Source organism: Arachis hypogaea, chromosome 15 (assembly GCF_003086295.3).
Source record: "Arachis hypogaea cultivar Tifrunner chromosome 15, arahy.Tifrunner.gnm2.J5K5, whole genome shotgun sequence".
Classification (NCBI taxonomy): Eukaryota; Viridiplantae; Streptophyta; class Magnoliopsida; order Fabales; family Fabaceae; genus Arachis; species Arachis hypogaea.
This window is the reverse complement of record NC_092050.1, coordinates 46179588-46197273: the sequence shown is the minus strand read 5'-3', so window position 1 is coordinate 46197273 and position 17686 is coordinate 46179588. Positions and strand designations below refer to the sequence as shown.

General features: G+C 36.0%; 1 protein-coding gene across 1 annotated transcript; it reads right to left on the bottom strand.

Annotated features, from left to right (window-relative positions):
• Window positions 1-3804: 3804 nt before the first annotated feature.
• LOC112747012 (zinc finger BED domain-containing protein RICESLEEPER 2-like) lies at window positions 3805-17171 on the bottom strand. The gene is made up of 6 exons (XM_072217875.1): window positions 17091-17171; window positions 16235-16317; window positions 16074-16170; window positions 15660-15821; window positions 4973-5509; window positions 3805-4785 (listed from the first exon to the last, which is right to left on the bottom strand). The coding sequence occupies exons 1-6, from the start codon at window positions 17169-17171 to the stop codon at window positions 3805-3807; spliced, it is 1941 nt and encodes a 646-aa protein (XP_072073976.1).
• Window positions 17172-17686: the final 515 nt, after the last annotated feature.

Genomic DNA, 17686 nt, shown 5'->3' with positions numbered 1-17686 from the left:
ATTTAAAGAAGAGATCACTTAGGATTAAAAGGGGATTTGAATAAATTACTTCAGATCTTCTTCTTTACTTCTGTTTTCTCTGTAAAGTCATGAGCAACTAAACCTCCTGGTTAAGGTTAGGAGCTCTGTTTATTTCTATCGATTAATATTATTACTCTTCTATTTTAATATATGTTTGATTCCATTCTAAGATGTATTTTTGTTCTTCAATGTAAACAAAACTAGGTGGATCAGAAGTATGACCCTTTTTCTACACAAGTTCTTGCGAGTCCTTGACTGGATAGTATTGAACTACAGCTTGAGAATACATCTCCTAGACGACTAATACACAACTGGTTGGGGACATGGGAACATCTGTTCAGCTGGGATCTGGGGTGATTAGGGCTTTTGTGGTATAAACTAGAATGCTGAGGTTCTCCCTCGTTCAAATTGAATGACCACTGACCCTGGTGTTTAATGAGAATCAGAGGAGATTAAATTGATAAGGAATTAGGGTTTAATCACTTACAGTTTGCCATAGAATTAATCATTCATTATTAAAGTAGTTAGTCAGAAGTATTAATCCAGAAAGATAAACATCTCTGAGGCCTTAACTGCTTCCATATATTATCTCTACACCACCTTTAACTGCTTTTCTTTATTATCTTGTTTTATGCACTTTCAAAAACTACTCTCTTTACTTTTTGCCTAACTAAGTCTAGCAAGATAGCTATTGCTTGCTCAATCCAACAATCCTCGTGGGATTGACCCTCACTCACCTGAGGTATTACTTGGACGACCCGGTGCACTTGCCGGTGAAGTTGTGCGAGTTCAAATTTTGCGTACCAAGTTTTTGGCACCGTTACCGAGGATTGTTCGAGATTGACAACTACCGGTTGTCTTGTTGCTTAGATTAGGTAATTTTTTATTTTATTAGTTTGTGACTATTTATTTCCTTTTGAATTTCTAATTTTAAGTTTTACCTATTTTTCTATTTTTTTGAAAAATTTCATTATTAATTTTTTCTTATTTTTGATTTTTAAGTTTGGTGTCTTTTTAGTGTTTTTCTTTTTATTTATTTCAAAAAAATTTAAAAACTTTTCTCTTGAATTTTCGAAAACTTTTGCATCTTCTTTTTATTTAATTTCAAATTTTAAAGCTTGGTATTACCTTTTTTTCTTTCTTTTTGAATTTCAAATTTTTGAAAACCCTCCTTTTAAATTTTCGAAAATTTAGGTTAATTCTTGAATTCTTGTTTCAAAATTTTCTGAGTTAATCACCTACTTTATTTTATTTTATTTTATTTCTTTTTAGGATACTTGAGAGTTCTCTATACTCTGACATAGAGACTCCCACCTTTCTTTGTCTCATAAGTGTGTATGTAGGAACTGGAAAGTTCACCATGGACACAAATGAGTATGCACAACCCAGAAGAACTTTGGGATCCTATACAACTCCCACTCTTATTTTCTATGGAAGGAGCATCAGTGTGCCTCCTATTAGAGTAAACAACTTTGAGCTCAACCCATAGTTAATCACTCTAGTGCAGTAAAACTGTCAGTTAACATGGACTTCCACAGGAAGAACCTAGTTAATTCATTGCTGACTTCATGTAGATCTGTGACACTATGAAAACCAACGGAGTAGACCCTGATGTCTACAGGCTACTACTCTTCCCATTTTCTATGAAAGATCAAACAAAGAGGTGGCTGGATGCTCAACCCAGAAAAAGCCTGAACACATGGAGCAAAGTGGTGAACAAGTTTATGAATGAATACTTCCCCAAGGAAGCTGACTAAGTTGAGAATGGATATTCAAACCTTTAAACAAGGAGAGAATGAGTCCATCCATGATGCTTGGAAAAGATACAAGCTGATGCTCAGAAGATGCCCCACTGAAATGTTCTCAGACTGGGTCAAGCTGGATATTTTCTATTATGGACTCTCAGACATGGCCAAGATGTCCTTGAATAATTCTGCTGATGGTTCAATACACATGAGGAAGACAACTGATGAAGCTGATGAACTCATTGAGATTGTCGCCAACAATCAATATTTATACTCAGCCAGTGAGACCTCAATGAAGGGGGAAGTTAAGACCGTATCCACTGAACCCAACATTCTTGAACAAAATGAATCTTTAACCTAGCAACTGAACTTTCTCACACAACAAGTATTAAACCTGCAAGGTTCAGTTAACAACACCCCTTCCCAAACCCCACAACATGAAAACCCATCCGACTTGGCTTCCATGCTTGCTGCATTATCTAAACAGATAAGGAAGAATATGAAAACACAATTTAGCCAAGCCAAATAGCAGATATCTGAACAGATAAGAGAGGAGTGCCAAGTAATTCAATTGAGGAGTGGTAGAGCCCTGAATACCCAACCTCAGAACAGAAGGGCCCAGGATGAAAAAGAGATAGCAGGCAATGAAAACAAAACAACCCAGAGCACCATTGAGGGTGTTGAACTCCCAGGAGGGGGAAGCACAAGCATTCATTGCCCAGAGAGGGGAAGAGATATAAATGCCAATCCAAGGAATGTTTCCCTCAGACCCCATAAAAACTCCCTTCCAGTCACCCTGGATACTCATCCTGTACTACCAAAAGCCTTAGAATATAAGGGCAAGCTACCATATCCTCCGTAGGGGTGGGCATGGTTTGGATTTTTATAAATCCAAACTGAATTGAAGAGAGAAACCAGTTCTAAACCGGTTTAAAAAAATAAAAATCGGTTTTAAATTGGTTTTAAAATTTAAATCCAGTTTTACTTATAAACCGGTTTAAAATCCGATTTTACTTATAAACCGGTTTTAAATCTGGTTTTTTTAAAATTCAAATCTAAAATCTGGTTTCTTTTATAAAATCCAGTTTTAAAACCAATTTTTGAAAATCCAGTTTTAAAACCAGTTTCTTCAACCAAAAATCTAATTTTAAAACTAGTTTTTAAAAATCCAATTTTCAAACTAGATATTTTAACAAAAAATCCACTTTTAAAACTAGTTTTTAGAAATTCAATTTTCAAACTATAATTTTTTTAAAAGTAAAATTAATACTAAAGTCATTTTAAAGTGTATAGGTTCATTACAACTAGAATTTGGTTCTTTATAAATTTAATGACAATAGCTAATCTATATAACATTTAATCATTCTCAAAACATCAAAAGAATACCACCGAAAAATCTCTCTAAAACAACAACCACAAAGTATCAAAAGATGCCAAGTTGCCAACAAAATCATCAAACAACCATAACCTTTGAGGAAAATATATCTGTAAATAACAAAATATACCTTTGTCATTTTAAAACAAATCTTTGAATGAAAGTATTAAACCAAAGGAGAATATTAAGCATACCTAGTCATCATCAAGATTATCAATTGATGCCGCCATAGAACAAGCACCATCGTTAGAGGAAAATATATCTGCCAAGTGAATCAAATTAATTATCAAGTCTATATTCAACAACTTTTAATTAGTAACTAATACCTAAATTCTAAAATAGAAAGACGACAAAAACAAAAATAAAATAAAATGAGAAGAAATATGAAAAAATCCTATACCTTGATCAACTTGTTGAAGAACTTCACCATCATCATCTAAAGTAGAGAAAAGATCTTTCTTAAGCCAATCTCCCGTGCAGACTAAGGCCTCTACCATTCTAGGTGTTAAGGAACTACGGTATGGATCGATGACTCTTCCTCCAGTACTAAATGCAGACTCCGAAGCTACCGTAAAAATAGGTATAGCCAATACCTCACGAGCCATATTTCCCAGAATTGGAGATCGGGTTGAGTTGACTTTCCACCAGTTTAGTATATCGAACTTATGGGAGTATCTCTTCTTGTAAATATCTATCAAGTTCAGATCTTGTCTTTGTTCTACGACCGGTTGCTTGCAGAAAAAAGCCCATGCCATGAAGATTGGTATTAATGTTGTTGGCTTGAACATATTGCGTATCAGGTTCACTTGCTTCCTCAGAACTTTGGTATTGCTGGTAAAGTAACTTTATACACTTGGACAACTTTGACTTCAATTCGCCTCCTTTTTCTTCTCCAAATAAGTAATCCAAGAAATAATTGACATACTCAATCTTTTGCATTGGATTAAGTACAATAGCAATCAATAACAACATATTCACCGAATCAGGATTGCCCCAATACTTCTCATACTTAACCCTCATCCTTTCTACCATTGACATAGTACTAAAATCAACAGAATCGCAAGAATGACGAATAAATCGTCCAACTGCAAATACTTCATTTATATACATATCACTGGTAACATATAAGGTACCAGAAACACATATAGTGGCATCACTGAACACTCGCAAAAATGGTACAATGGACTCAGCATACTGCCAGTCTGAATCACAAGGAACACCTCTCCCTTTTCCTCCATTCATCTCTCCTATATAGGTATTATCTTTCAAAGTAAGCAACTCAAATGCTTTGCGATGCTTCAAAGCTACCTCTAACATTTGATAGGTAGAGTTCCACCTAGTCTCAACATCCATGCAAAGTAAGCCTTTATATTGGATTTTTTCTAGTTCAACACACTTTTGAAACCTACTAGCTCTAGATGGAGAAGATCTAACATACTTTACTGCACTACGAATCCTCAAGACTGATTCATCAATCTCTTTCAACCCTTCTTTTACAATTAAGTTTATAATATGTGCACAACACCTCATATGAATAAATTCACCATTCAAAATAATGCTATTCCAAGAATTCAATCGCTGCTTCAGATATTTAATTACAACATCATTAGACGAGGCATTATCAACTGTCACACTAAATACCCGCTTCAAATTCCAATTATTTAAATAAGATTCAATTGTTGCTCCTATAACATCTCCTGAATGACTTGTCACTTGACAAAAATTAAGTATTTTTTTATGTAATTTGCAATCCAAATCAACAAAGTGTGCTGTCAAAATCATATAAGTAAAATTTTGAAATTGAAGTCCAAGTGTCAGTGGTTAGACATACTCTACCACAATTTGCCGAAAGAAAATCTTGCAACTTCATCTTCTTTTCAGCATAAAGAGCTCCAATGTCACGTGCTAATGTAGTCCGTGAAGGAACTTTGAATTTTGCTTGTAGGACATGCACAAATCTTCGGAATTTCGGGCTTTCAACAAAGCGAAATGGTAGCCCTTCCCCAATAAACATTTCCACAAGTGCCCTTCGAGCCTCCTCTTGGTCAAATTTGGAAGCACTGGGTGAATTTAAAACACCACGCTCATCTATAGTCGGTGTGGTCGTTGTTTTTCTTCTTTTGTTCGAATCATTATTAGGATTTTGCTTGCATCTTCTCAAATGACCACCCATTGAGTCTGTTCCATTCCCATATTGTATTAATCTACCACAATATTTGCATTTAGCCTTCTTTCCGGTAGCATTCTCTACATCAAAATGATCCCAGACAGCTGACCGATTCTTACGAACACTTGACGGTGGAGAAGATGGTTGAGTGCTAGCAGACATCCCTACTGCTTCAATATTACTGTTTTCAATCATCTTACTCTGCATATAAAGCAAGGTGTACATAACTCAAAATTTGGTGTCAAACATGCTAAAATTAACACAAACTAATCCAAAGAAACAACAGCCAATAAAACTTCAACATGATTCATAAACTAATCCATGTTCATATATCTCGCAAAGAAAAAAATGCCTTTGTCAAATGAGCTGTTTACACTTTACAGCACTCAAAAGTAACCATTTTGATTTTGATCATCCTATTTCATCAGAACATTCAAGCACGTTAAGCCAACTAACCTACCATCACTTTCTCATCCAAAAATCCCAATCCTACTCTGTCATAATTTTGTTCTATCTACCATGAGTTTAGTAATTAAAAACAATGCAATAATTCAGTCATCCTATTTCTACTTAAATGTGAGATACCGTGTATTTTTTCTAAGCAAGAACAATGTCATTATGACAATTCATTTATCCAAAAAAAATTAAATTTATAATACATTAAAAATTTAAAATTCGTCTAAAAGCTTATTTTTTAATCATTACTTTCTTATAAATGTTGAAGACAAACAAATTATGGTATTACTAGTGCTACTCTTTCTTTGGATCTGATGTACAGCTAAAGAAAATTATGTGCACGTTCGAATTTGGTAAAAGAATAACAGTTCATTCAAAGAATTATTAATTATAACAATTAAAACAACTAAGATTATATAGAATATTGATTACTACTACAACAATGAAGACAACAACATTAATTGTGCCTTGAATTAAACAATTAGAAAAAAGTGTCCCCTACAAAAGGAAAATCCCCCACCAATCACGTAGCAAATTTTATTGCCCTTACTTCAGTGTTTCACAACATCACCAAAAGAAGATCCATTGAACAATAAAACAAAATAAATACAAATTTATGCAAAGAAAAATAAGTTATTGTTCCTTGACACAAAAGATCATAAAAATTGGAGTTCAAATACGGCAAAACAACTTCAAGTGTTGAAAAGAGTTCATTCAACATTGATGTGCAAATTAGTGAGAAAACGACAGCACTTGCATGAAAACAATCATGATATCCAGCACTACCCATTAAATGCTTATAAGTCTAAAATTCAGAAGAAAAAAAATAATAAAAATAAAAGAGGGATTACGATACAGCATTTTTACTTGATCATTTCAAGTTTAACAAGAGATAGACACAACCAAATTTCTAAATTACACCTTAGAAGCTCCACCTATTTAAAGTACATTATCTATCTCCCTCCCTTAGCATAAATGGATAATCTTAAAACAAACATGAAATGGCGAACTAATTTTCTATCGGTAAAGAAATTCATAAATATAATCACGTTGTAAGTATAGCTCCTAAACCAATAGAAAATCTTTTCGTACAAACGTTTGGTTGTCACAAGTAACAAACCCAATAAAATTTATAAACCGAAGTATTCAAACCTCGGGTCCTCTTCTCAAGGAATTGCAGGGAAGTATGATTTATTATTGGTTATGAAAAACAGTGTTTTTAGGTTTCAAAAGGTTTGAACAAGGAAAATAAATTGCAGGAATTAATAAATTAATATCTAATAAAACTCTGGGCAAGGTATGAAAATTTGGAAGTCCTATCCTAATTATCCTTATCGATGGTGATGAGAATTGAGTTTTAATCCCACTTAGTTAACCTTTACTAAAGCAAAGAAAAGTCAAGTGGACTAATTAGTTTGATCCTCAAGTCCTAGCCAACTCCTAAGAAAGGACTAGAGTTATCGGAATTCAATTCAATTAGCAAAAATAACAATTATCAATTACGATGAGTTTGATAACTTATGAGTCTCCAATTAATCAATTCAAGCTAAGAATGTAAAAAGCTAAATAAGAATCATAAATCTGAAATACCTCAATTTATATTAAATAAAAAAAATCCTAACACGAATGGTTCGTAAGCCAATTTGGCAACATAAGTAATCAACAAATAAAAGCATTAAAGTATCTGAACGTAAAAGAGAAATATAAAGTAAAAGGAATATTGAACCTGAGAGGAAGTTGAAATCCTAAATCCTTTAAGAGGAATCCTAATCCTAAAACCTAAGAGAGAGGAGAGAACCTCTCTCTCTCTCTCTAAAAACTACATCTAAATTCTGAAAAGTGAATAATGGAAGACATCTTAATGAATGGATGCATTCCCCCACTTTATAGCCTCTAATCTATGTTTTCTGGACCAAAAACTGGGTCAAAAATAGCCCAAAAATTGCCCCCAGTGATTTCTGGTATGTACAGGTCGCGGCAAAGTGACGCGGAAGCGTCGTCCACGCGTTTGCGTGGATTGCACTTTTGCCAGGTCATGCGTCCGCGTGATCCACGCGTTTGCGTCACCTGGCTTCGGGATAGCTATGGTAAATTATATATCGTTGTGAAGCTCCGGACGTTAGCTTTCCAACGCAATTGGAACCGCGTCATTTGGACCTCTATAGCTCAAGTTATGGTCGATTTAGTACCAGGAGGTCAGGCTGGACAGCTTTAGTAGTTCCTTCAGTTTCTTGTATTCCTTCCACTTTTGCATGCTTCCTTTCCATCCTCTAAGTCATTCCTGCCCTGTAATCTCTGAAATCACTTAAAGCACATATCAAGGCATCGAATGGTAATAAGATAAGATTAATATTAGCAAATATAAGGCCAAAGAAGCATGTTTTCAATCATAGCACAAAATCAGGAAGGAAAAAGTAAAACCATGCAAATCATATGAATAAGTGTATGAAAGATTGATAAAATCCACTCAATTGAGCACAAGATAAACCATAAAATAGTGGTTTATCAACCTCCCCACATTTAAACATTAGCATGTCCTCATGCTAAGCTCAAGAGAAGCTATAAAGGAGTGAAGAGGAATGGTAAAATGTATGAAATGCAATCCTATCTATATGAATGCAACTAAATGTGAAATGCTTCTACCTACTTGGTTAAAAATAAATAAGTTCTCCAAGACAAATATAAATCAAATTCCACTAATTCAAACCATACAGTAAAAACAAGTAAACTTGTAAGAAGATAGCTCATGAAAGCAGGGAATATAGAATCAAGCATTGAACCCTTACTGGTAGTGTATATCACTCTAAATCTCAAGTGTCTAGGGTCAATCACTCTACTCTTCCCTAGTCATGCTTTCTCAACCTTGTTCTTCATCTAACCAATCAACAAATATTTAGTATACAAATGCAAACATCATGAGGTCTTTTCAGGGTTGTAATGGGGCTGAGGTAAAGGTAAGGATATATATATATATATATATATAAGGCTAAGTGAGCTAACAAAGTGAATCCTTGATTAGTCTAAGATTTCACCTAACATATATACTTTATATAATTTAAAATGCTTTACCTAGCTACCCAAATTTTTCCCACTTTTGTATTACATGCTCATGTATCAAACTTATTTTTGAATTTTGTCCCATGTGCATTGATTCTTTTTATTTTTCATTTGGGGTAATATTATTTTTCTTCTCTTTTTTTTTGTATCCCCTTATTTAATTACTTAATATTTTTTTTAATGCACATGGTAATTTAATTATTTTAATTTCACATAAGCATGCTTCCCAAATTTTCAAATAACTTATTCAATTTAATTTCTCTTTTTTTTCTATCATCCCATGTTCCCATAAAATTTTCCATACTTAAATTATACACAATATCTATCTTAAGCTAACCAAGGATTCAACTTGGAATTTTTATTTTATTTTTCTGCTTAAGGCTAGTAATGTGGTTATGGAATAGAGGGGGGGTTAAAAAGCTCAAAGTGGCTAACAAGAGTGACATAAAAGGATAGGTTTATTTGGGATAAGTGAGTGAAAACAAGTAATGGCCTCAATCATATGCAAGCATGTAAATACACTAAATAATGGACATATAGAGTGGAACAAAATATAGATTGCAGTTATGGAGAAGAAAACACAGAAGAATAAAAATTTATGGTTAAATAATGTAACCATATAAATAAGCTCAAAATCTCACAGGTTGTGTATTCTTTAGCTCAAAAACCATGTTCCAATTTACGATCTTCAAACAAGTTTAACACAAAAATTTTGATTTTAAATTAGTGAAAATTATTTTTTTTTCAAAAATAGGGTCTTAAAAAGAAACTTATTATTTCTCAACCAAGCAGTAGCTAAATGCATAAAATCAAACAAACATGCAATTAAACATGCAAATGAAATAATGAACAAACAAAGAAAATAAAACAATGGTGTTGAAAAGAAGAAACTAGCTAACCCATGGAGATCGGCATCGACCTCCCCACACTTAAAGATTGCACCGTCCTCGGTGCATGCTGAGATGTGCAGGTGGACGGGTTGTTCCAACTGATGCTTTTCTTCAAGGATTGTGCAGATGGACTTGTTTGTCTCCCATTTTAGAAGTTTCTCCCTTTTTCCGTCTTCGGTGGCCAGCCTGAAAGAAGAGAAAAAAAGAACAGTAACCCAGAAATAAAGATAAGAAAACAAATAAAATATGGTTGGGTTAATGCCAAATAATGAGGGTCTCAATTACATGGTAGCTACAACATGCAAGTGAGAAAACAGTAGAAGTACATGGCAAATCAAGAATGCAAAAATTTGCAACAATAGCGAAGAGAGTGTGGGTAAGGAGAGATAATATAAATTCATGTCAATGCAAAAGTAATACAGGTATAAAAGATTGGCATTGATTTAAATAATATTACCTAACTAGAATAAAACAAGTCCCTAAGCACCCAAAATAATACAAGAGAAGATGCAACAGTTAAATAAGAAAATCAACACTAAAGGAAAAATAATGAATTTAGAAAAGAAAAGAAAAATATGCACGAAATTAAAATGCAATGAATGAAAGTATGAAAATAAATTAAGTAAAATAGAATGAAGGTGAAAAAGAATGAGAAGTGAAAGAGATAAAGTAAGAAAGAAAGAGGAAAGAAGAAAAGATAGAAGAAATTAGGATTAGAAAAGAAAAGATAAGATAATTGGCGCTGATCTGGATAAATTGTGCGACGCAGGCGACGCGGACGCGTGAGTGACGAGGTCGCGTGGTGCGCGATAAGGTCAGGTGACGTGGACGCGTGGGTCACGCGATCACGTGGCCTGATTTGTGCGATTGGCGTGAGTGCAGCCTCGCGTTCGCGCAACTCTCTGTTCGAAACTCTTTTTGCCAAATTTTTGGGTGACGCGGTCGCGTGGTTGACGCAATCGCGTGGCTGGCCATTTTTGAAAAATGACGCGGCCACGTGGGGAACGCATTAGCATGGGAGGGCTTGGGCTTCTAGCGCGAGTCCAGCCCCATTCCAGCCCAACATACTGCCATACACCCGTTTATGTCGATTTTACAAAGCCACGCGTTCGCGTGGGTGACGCGGACGCGTGGGGAAGCTATTTTTTCAAATGACGTGGCCGCGTCGGCGACGCGGTCACGTGGGCATATTTGTGCCTAAGGCACGCCTCCAGCCACACTCTCGCGTGATTCTCTGTTCACTTTTCTTTTCTTCCTAATACACTTGTGATGCGGACGCGTCAGCGACGCTTCCACGTCGCGTGCGTGTTTCTTTCTTTCTTTTTTTAATATATATATGCAAAATACAGAATGCATTATGCAGATGTTGATGCAAATGTTATGAATAATTCCAGGTTCAATAAGATGGAATAAAATAAAACTTAAAAACAAATCGAAATAAAATTAAAATTGAAAAAAGGAATGATTATACTATGGTGGGTTGTCTCCCACCTAGCACTTTTAGTTAAAGTCCTTAAGTTGGACATGTGCTGAGCTCCTTGTCATGGCGGCTTGTGCTTGAACTCGTCTTGAAATTTCCACCAATGCTTGGACTTCCAATAAGCTCTATCAATACTAAGTAAATTCCTCAAGCTTTGATGGGGTTCTTCACAAGCTTTGAGCTCCCAAAGTTGATCCTCATATATTCCTGGATCCCAAATCTTGTTTCTACACCCGTCTTCAAGTTGATTATCATGATTCCATCCGGGTGGTTCAGCTTTTGAATTCTCACTGAAGCATCCAAACAACTTCCTAGACCCATTTAATTGAACTCTACACCAACCTTTGCGTTTAAATTTAAAGCTTCCAACCATAATGAACCTTGCAGGACAATTATTACCACTGACCATCTTCCTCTTACTCTTAATGCTACAAAGAGCTCTAAGCTGACCATCCGTTTCTAGTATCCCATATTCAAGTTGGAAAGTAAAGGTCAAGGATAAGAATTTTACCCACTTGAACGTTGTGTTGGACGGTAATGGCCTTGGGAGAGGTATTTCTAACGAATTTGCAAGCTCTACTCCCTTGTGCTCTTCTCTAACAACTTCCACCTCTTTGCAAGTTTCTTCAATATCAACCTCTTCCTCTTGGTAGCTTTCTTCCAATTCAATCTCTTCTTCATTGCTTACCAAGGGCATGGGAGGCTGTGCTTCTTCTTCTTTAATCTCCATCTCTTGACCAACCTCTTCCAAGTCTTCAACTATGATATGCCTCGGAGGTTGTACACCCTCTTCAACATCAATTTCAATCGCCTTGGAAGGAGGCTCTATAACTTGACTTTCCCATGGAGGTTCAGCATCTCCTAAGTCTGCAACCACTTTTTCCTTTTCAATAATTGCTGCTTTGTCCAGTTGTTTAAGTATAAAATCGTACTCCTCCTTGATGATTTCTTTTCTATGACAACTCTCTTCAACTTCTCCTTCATCTGCAAAGGTCCCTTCTACCTTCACCTTTAGTGCCTCCTCTAGCTCCTTATGAAGTATGGATTCGCGAAGATGATCCCTTCTCTCTTGTTCCGTGTCAATAGCATCATTGGGATCATGTTGCTCTTGGATTGATGGATGTGGGTGCTCTTCCAGGGAGGGTGGTGATGGGATGGAAAGATCATTATGGGATTGAAAAGGAAGTGCACTAGAGCTTGAGGGTTGATTGTTGAAGGTATTCGGTGGTCCAATTTGGGCGACGAGATCTTGTATAGTAGAGTTTAGATCGGTAAGTGCTTTCTCCAAGGAGGTTTGGGGTGGATAGGAGGGTTCGTTTGTTGGGAGAAAGGGTTCATGGTAGGAAGGTGGTTCATCTTGATAATGATAAGGAGATGGTGTATATTGAGGTGGTGGTTCATGAGATTAATTGTGTTGGAATGGGGGTGGTTCTATGTATGGTTCAATTGGCTCATAAAGTGGTTGGTATGGTAGATATGGGTTAGGGTCATATGGAGGTGAATGGTGGAAAGAGGCTTGTGAGTATGGTGGTCCAAAGTCATGTTGAGGAAAGGGTTCATAGGCATATGGTGGTGGTTGTTGATAATCAAAAGAGCGCTCACCATAGCCATTGCCTTGATATGCATCACAGAACGGTTGTTGATAGTCCATTGGAGGTGGTTGTTGCCATGAGGGTTGATCAAATCCTTGTGGCTCCTCCCATCTTTGGTTGTTCCAACCTTGATACCTGTTCTCATTGTAATTTCCTCTTCCTGTAACATAATTGTAACCAGACTCAGAGCCAAAGGGGTGAGAGTTCATAGTAGTAGGAAAAAATAAAAACAAAAATTAACAAAAACAAAATATTTTGAAAAAGATTTGAAATTTGAAATTTAATTTTGAAATAAGATAAGATAGGATAAAAATTTTAAAATAAAAACTCTGAAATTTTTTTTTTCGAAAAAAATCAATTTAAAAGCAAATATTTATAATAACCAATAATAAGGCACATGTTTGCAATTCCCCAGCAATGGCGCCATTTTGGCGGACTGATTTCCTATCGGTAAAGAAAGTCACAAATATAATCGCGTTGTAAGTATAGCTCCTAAACCAACAGAAAATCTTTTCGTACAAACGTTTGGTTGTCACAAGTAACAAACCCAGTAAAATTTATAAACCGAAGTATTCAAACCTTGGGTCGTCTTCTCAAGGAATCGCAGGGAAGTATGATTTATTATTGGTTATGAAAAACAATGTTTTTGGATTTCAAAAGGTTTGAACAAGGAAAATAAATTGCAGGAATTAATAAATTAATATCTAATAAAACTCTGGGCAAGGTATGAAAATTTGGAAGTCCTATCCTAGTTATCCTTATCGATGGTGATGAGAATTGAGTTTTAATCCCACTTAGTTAACCTTTACTAAAGAAAAGAAAAGTCAAGTGGACTAATTAGTTTGATCCTCAAGTCCTAGCCAACTCCTAAGAAAGGACTAGAGTTATCGGAATTCAACTCAATTAGCAAAAATAACAATTATCAATCACGATGAGTTTGATAACTCAAGAGTCTTCAATTAATCAATTCAAGCCAAGAATGTAAAAAGCTAAATAAGAATCATAAATCTGAAATACCTCAATTTATATTAAATAAAGAAAATCCTAACATGAATGGTTCGTAAGCCAATTTGGCAACATAAGTAATCAACAAATAAAAGCATTAAAGTATCTGAAAGTAAAAAAGAAATATAAAGTAAAAGGAATATTGAACCTGAGAGGAAGTTAAAATCCTAAATCCTTTAAGAGGAATCCTAATCCTAAAACCTAAGAGAGAGGAGAACCCCTCTCTCTCTAAAAACTACATCTAAATTCTGAAAAGTGAATAATGGAAGACATCTTAATGAATGGATGCATTCCCCCACTTTATAGCCTCTAATCTGTGTTTTTCGGGCTGAAAATTTGGTTAAAAACAGCCCAGAAATCGCCCCCAGTGATTTCTGGTACGTACAGGTCGCGGCAAAGTGACGCAGAAGCGTCGTCCACGCGTTTACACGGATTGCACTTTTGCCAGGTCATGCATCCGCGTGATCTACGTGTTCCCGTCACCTGGCTTAGGGGCAGCTATGGTAAATTATATATCGTTGTGAAGCCCCAGATGTTAGATTTCCAACGCAACTGGAACCGTGTCATTTGGACCTCTGTAGCTCAAGTTATGGTCGATTTAGTACCAGGAGGTCAGGCTGGACAGCTTTAGCAGTTCCTTCAGTTTCTTGTATTCCTTCCACTTTTGCATGCTTCCTTTCCATTCTCTAAGTCATTCCTGCCCTATAATCTCTGAAATCACTTAACGCACATATCAAGGCATCGAATGGTAATAAGAAAAGATTAATATTAGCAAATATAAGGCCAAAGAAGCATGTTTTCAATCATAGCACAAAATCAGGAAGGAAAAAGTAAAACCATGCAAATCATATGAATAAGTGTATGAAAGATTGATAAAATCCACTCAATTGAGCACAAGATAAATCATAAAATAGTGGTTTATCAATCAATCCAAACAACACTTATCAGTTATGATACAGAGAGTATACAGAGAGTATACGATATCCAAACAACACAACTAAATTAGACTATATTTCTTTTGAACCATTTTTTTTATGGGTCCATATTAGTCAACTTAAAGTCAGCTTCATTCATATCCTAATCAATGACAGCACAAACTTTCTACCAAATACATCCACTCCTAATCTTTTATTTTATTGCATTTACTCAGCCACGTTGAACTGTTGATAGAATTTAAATTACACAGAGGACTCTGAGTCTGGCATTCTACTACGCAACATACACTATCACAGTCTACAAACCTAAAGCATATATCCATGACATCCATATTCCATCTTGAATCCTAGGCGTTAAAGCCCTAGTCCCTACCCCACAAAATCAATCTCCTAATCACTATGCAGTTTGTGAGTTGATCCAAGTGCAACTACAAAAATTGTGCTCTGGTATCCTTCCCCAATTTCTCCCACCTTAAAATAATGATGAACTTGCACGACACGACCTGCTGAGATCCTACTTCACTAGAAAACCATATATGCAAAAAAACCCATATGAACCTTTTTATTTGGAATATAATCTATGATATTTATGCCTTTCACTTTTCAACTTTTATTTGAATTCTACTATGTCCAGAACACTTCCATTTTCCCAAACACAACGCGGATTTTGTTTTACAGTAATTATGGAATCGGATTCATTCGTATATTGGAAATGTATAGAACCTGAATGTAAAAGTAAACTTCATCTACCATTTCCTTCAGTTCTTAAGGATTAAAACTTTCTCTAGCTACAGTTTTCCTTTTTTTTATGTACCATAAGCAGATCTGAGATACACGAGGATCATTTTAATAGATGGTGTAATTTGTGCACCAATGACTACTCTCTGGCTAGGGCCCCTGTTGTTCATAATAACATAAGAGTTCTTCTCTCCTTACCTTTGGTTTTGATAGGCTTATGACAAAAGTTGTCCATGAACAAGATAACCGCAAACTTGTAATAGTGAACTTGATAACCAAATTGAAAGCTTTGAACTTGATTTTCCCAATGCTCAATTCCTCCGAAGTGGGGTGTTGGGTTGGTTGATGTTGAACTAATCTCTGCAATGACATGGAAAGAGAAATTAAGTAGCTTCTAAATTCCAACATAGTTAAAGAATAACGACTTGCCATTCACGAAGTAGCTTCCTAGGGTTCAAATTCAAGTTCAAGGAAGCTTGAATTTTCGTTTTGAAATTTCCAAATAAAAAAAAATTGATTCGAAGTTCCAAATGAAGCAGAAAAATGCAATAAACAACAAATTAATGAAATTATAACATCAAAGGTAAAGAAGATCAGAGAAGTAAATTATACATTAGCAACAGAAGCATGGCGATCAAATTCACTCAATGACTTGAGCTTAGCAGAAATATCCTTCACCAGCCTCGATATCCTCTGTCTCGTGTTGTGCCTACAAAAAAAATTTACCTTGCAAGAAAATACATCTCAGTGAAAAAATGGAAAAGTAAACGTACAGCTTCTGGCGGTGGTCGGGAGTGTCTTTAATGGTTCCAAGAGAATCAACGAGGCGGCGGAAAGTGGCGACGAAAGTGTTGATCTAGAAGATTCCAGCGGCGATGGCCTGTGACAGAGACTGGCTGTGACCACACCATTGAAGGAGAAGCACGTTTGATTTGTGCGTAGTGTGAACTTTGTTCACCGAATTAGGGTTTTCCAACTTTGGATCCTAATTTGGATTTGGATCCGGATCTGGATTTAAGTTGGTTAAATGGTTTGGATTAAAAAACCAAACCATAAAATTGATGCAATGTGGTTTGGATTTTTTTTTTAAAAAAAACTGGTTTTTTTAAAATGGTTTGGTTTGGATTGGGTTTAAAATCCAAGATTTGGATTTTTTTGCGCAGCCCTAATCCTCAGAAACTCCAGAAGGCAGAAAAGGATACGCAATTTTCCAAGTTCTTGGAAGTTTTCAAGAAACTTGAGATTAAAATCTCCTTTGCGGAGTCTCTAGAGCAAATGCTTTCCTATTCTAAGTTTATGAAGGACATACTAAGTCACAAAAGGGACTGAAGAGAGGCAAAAATAGTTATCCTCACCAAGGAATGCAGTACAGTCATTCAGAGGAACCTACCCGATAAACTGTAAGACTCTGGGAGCTTTATAATCCCCTACACCATTGGAAATACTTGTATAAAGAAGGCCTTATATGATCTTGGAATAAGCATCAGCCTAATTCCATTATTAGTAAGGAAGAAACTCCAGATTCAAGAAATCAAGCCCACCTGCATTTTCCTGCAACTTGCTGATCGCTCAGTCAAGTTTCCATTGAGAGTGGTGGAAGATTTGCTTGTGAGAGTGGGGACCCTTTACCTTTCCTGTAGACTTCGTGATATTGGACATGGAAGAAGACAAGAATGCATCCATCATCTTAGGAAGATCCTTTCTAGCCATGGGATAAACTATCATAGACGTCCAGAAGGGTGAAGTGACACTTAGAGTCAATGATGATGAGGTTATGCTGAATGAATGCAATGGAAGCTATGCAACACTCAGATGCCCCTAAGGAATACATGAGGATAGATCTCATAGAGTCCCTAGTCGAAGAAGTAGTTGAAGCTGAAAAACTTGAAGAGGAACTGGACACTATTCTCGAAGACATTCTGCCCGAACTAGATGAGCCAGCACCTCAGAAGGAGACAATAAGCACGCCTGGTGCAGAGGAAGGACCCCCTTAACTCGAAATAAAGCCCCTTCCCCCATCCTTAAAGTACATATTCCTGGGAGATGAAGACACTTATCCAGTAATCATCAGCGCCTCCTTGAGTTAGCATGAAGAAGAGGCGCTAATTCAAGTACTTAAGAGCCACAAAATTGCTCTCGAGTGGTCTATATGTGACTTAAAAGGGATCAGTCCAACCAAATGCATGCACAAATTTTACTAGAAGATGATGCAAAGCCCGTTGTAC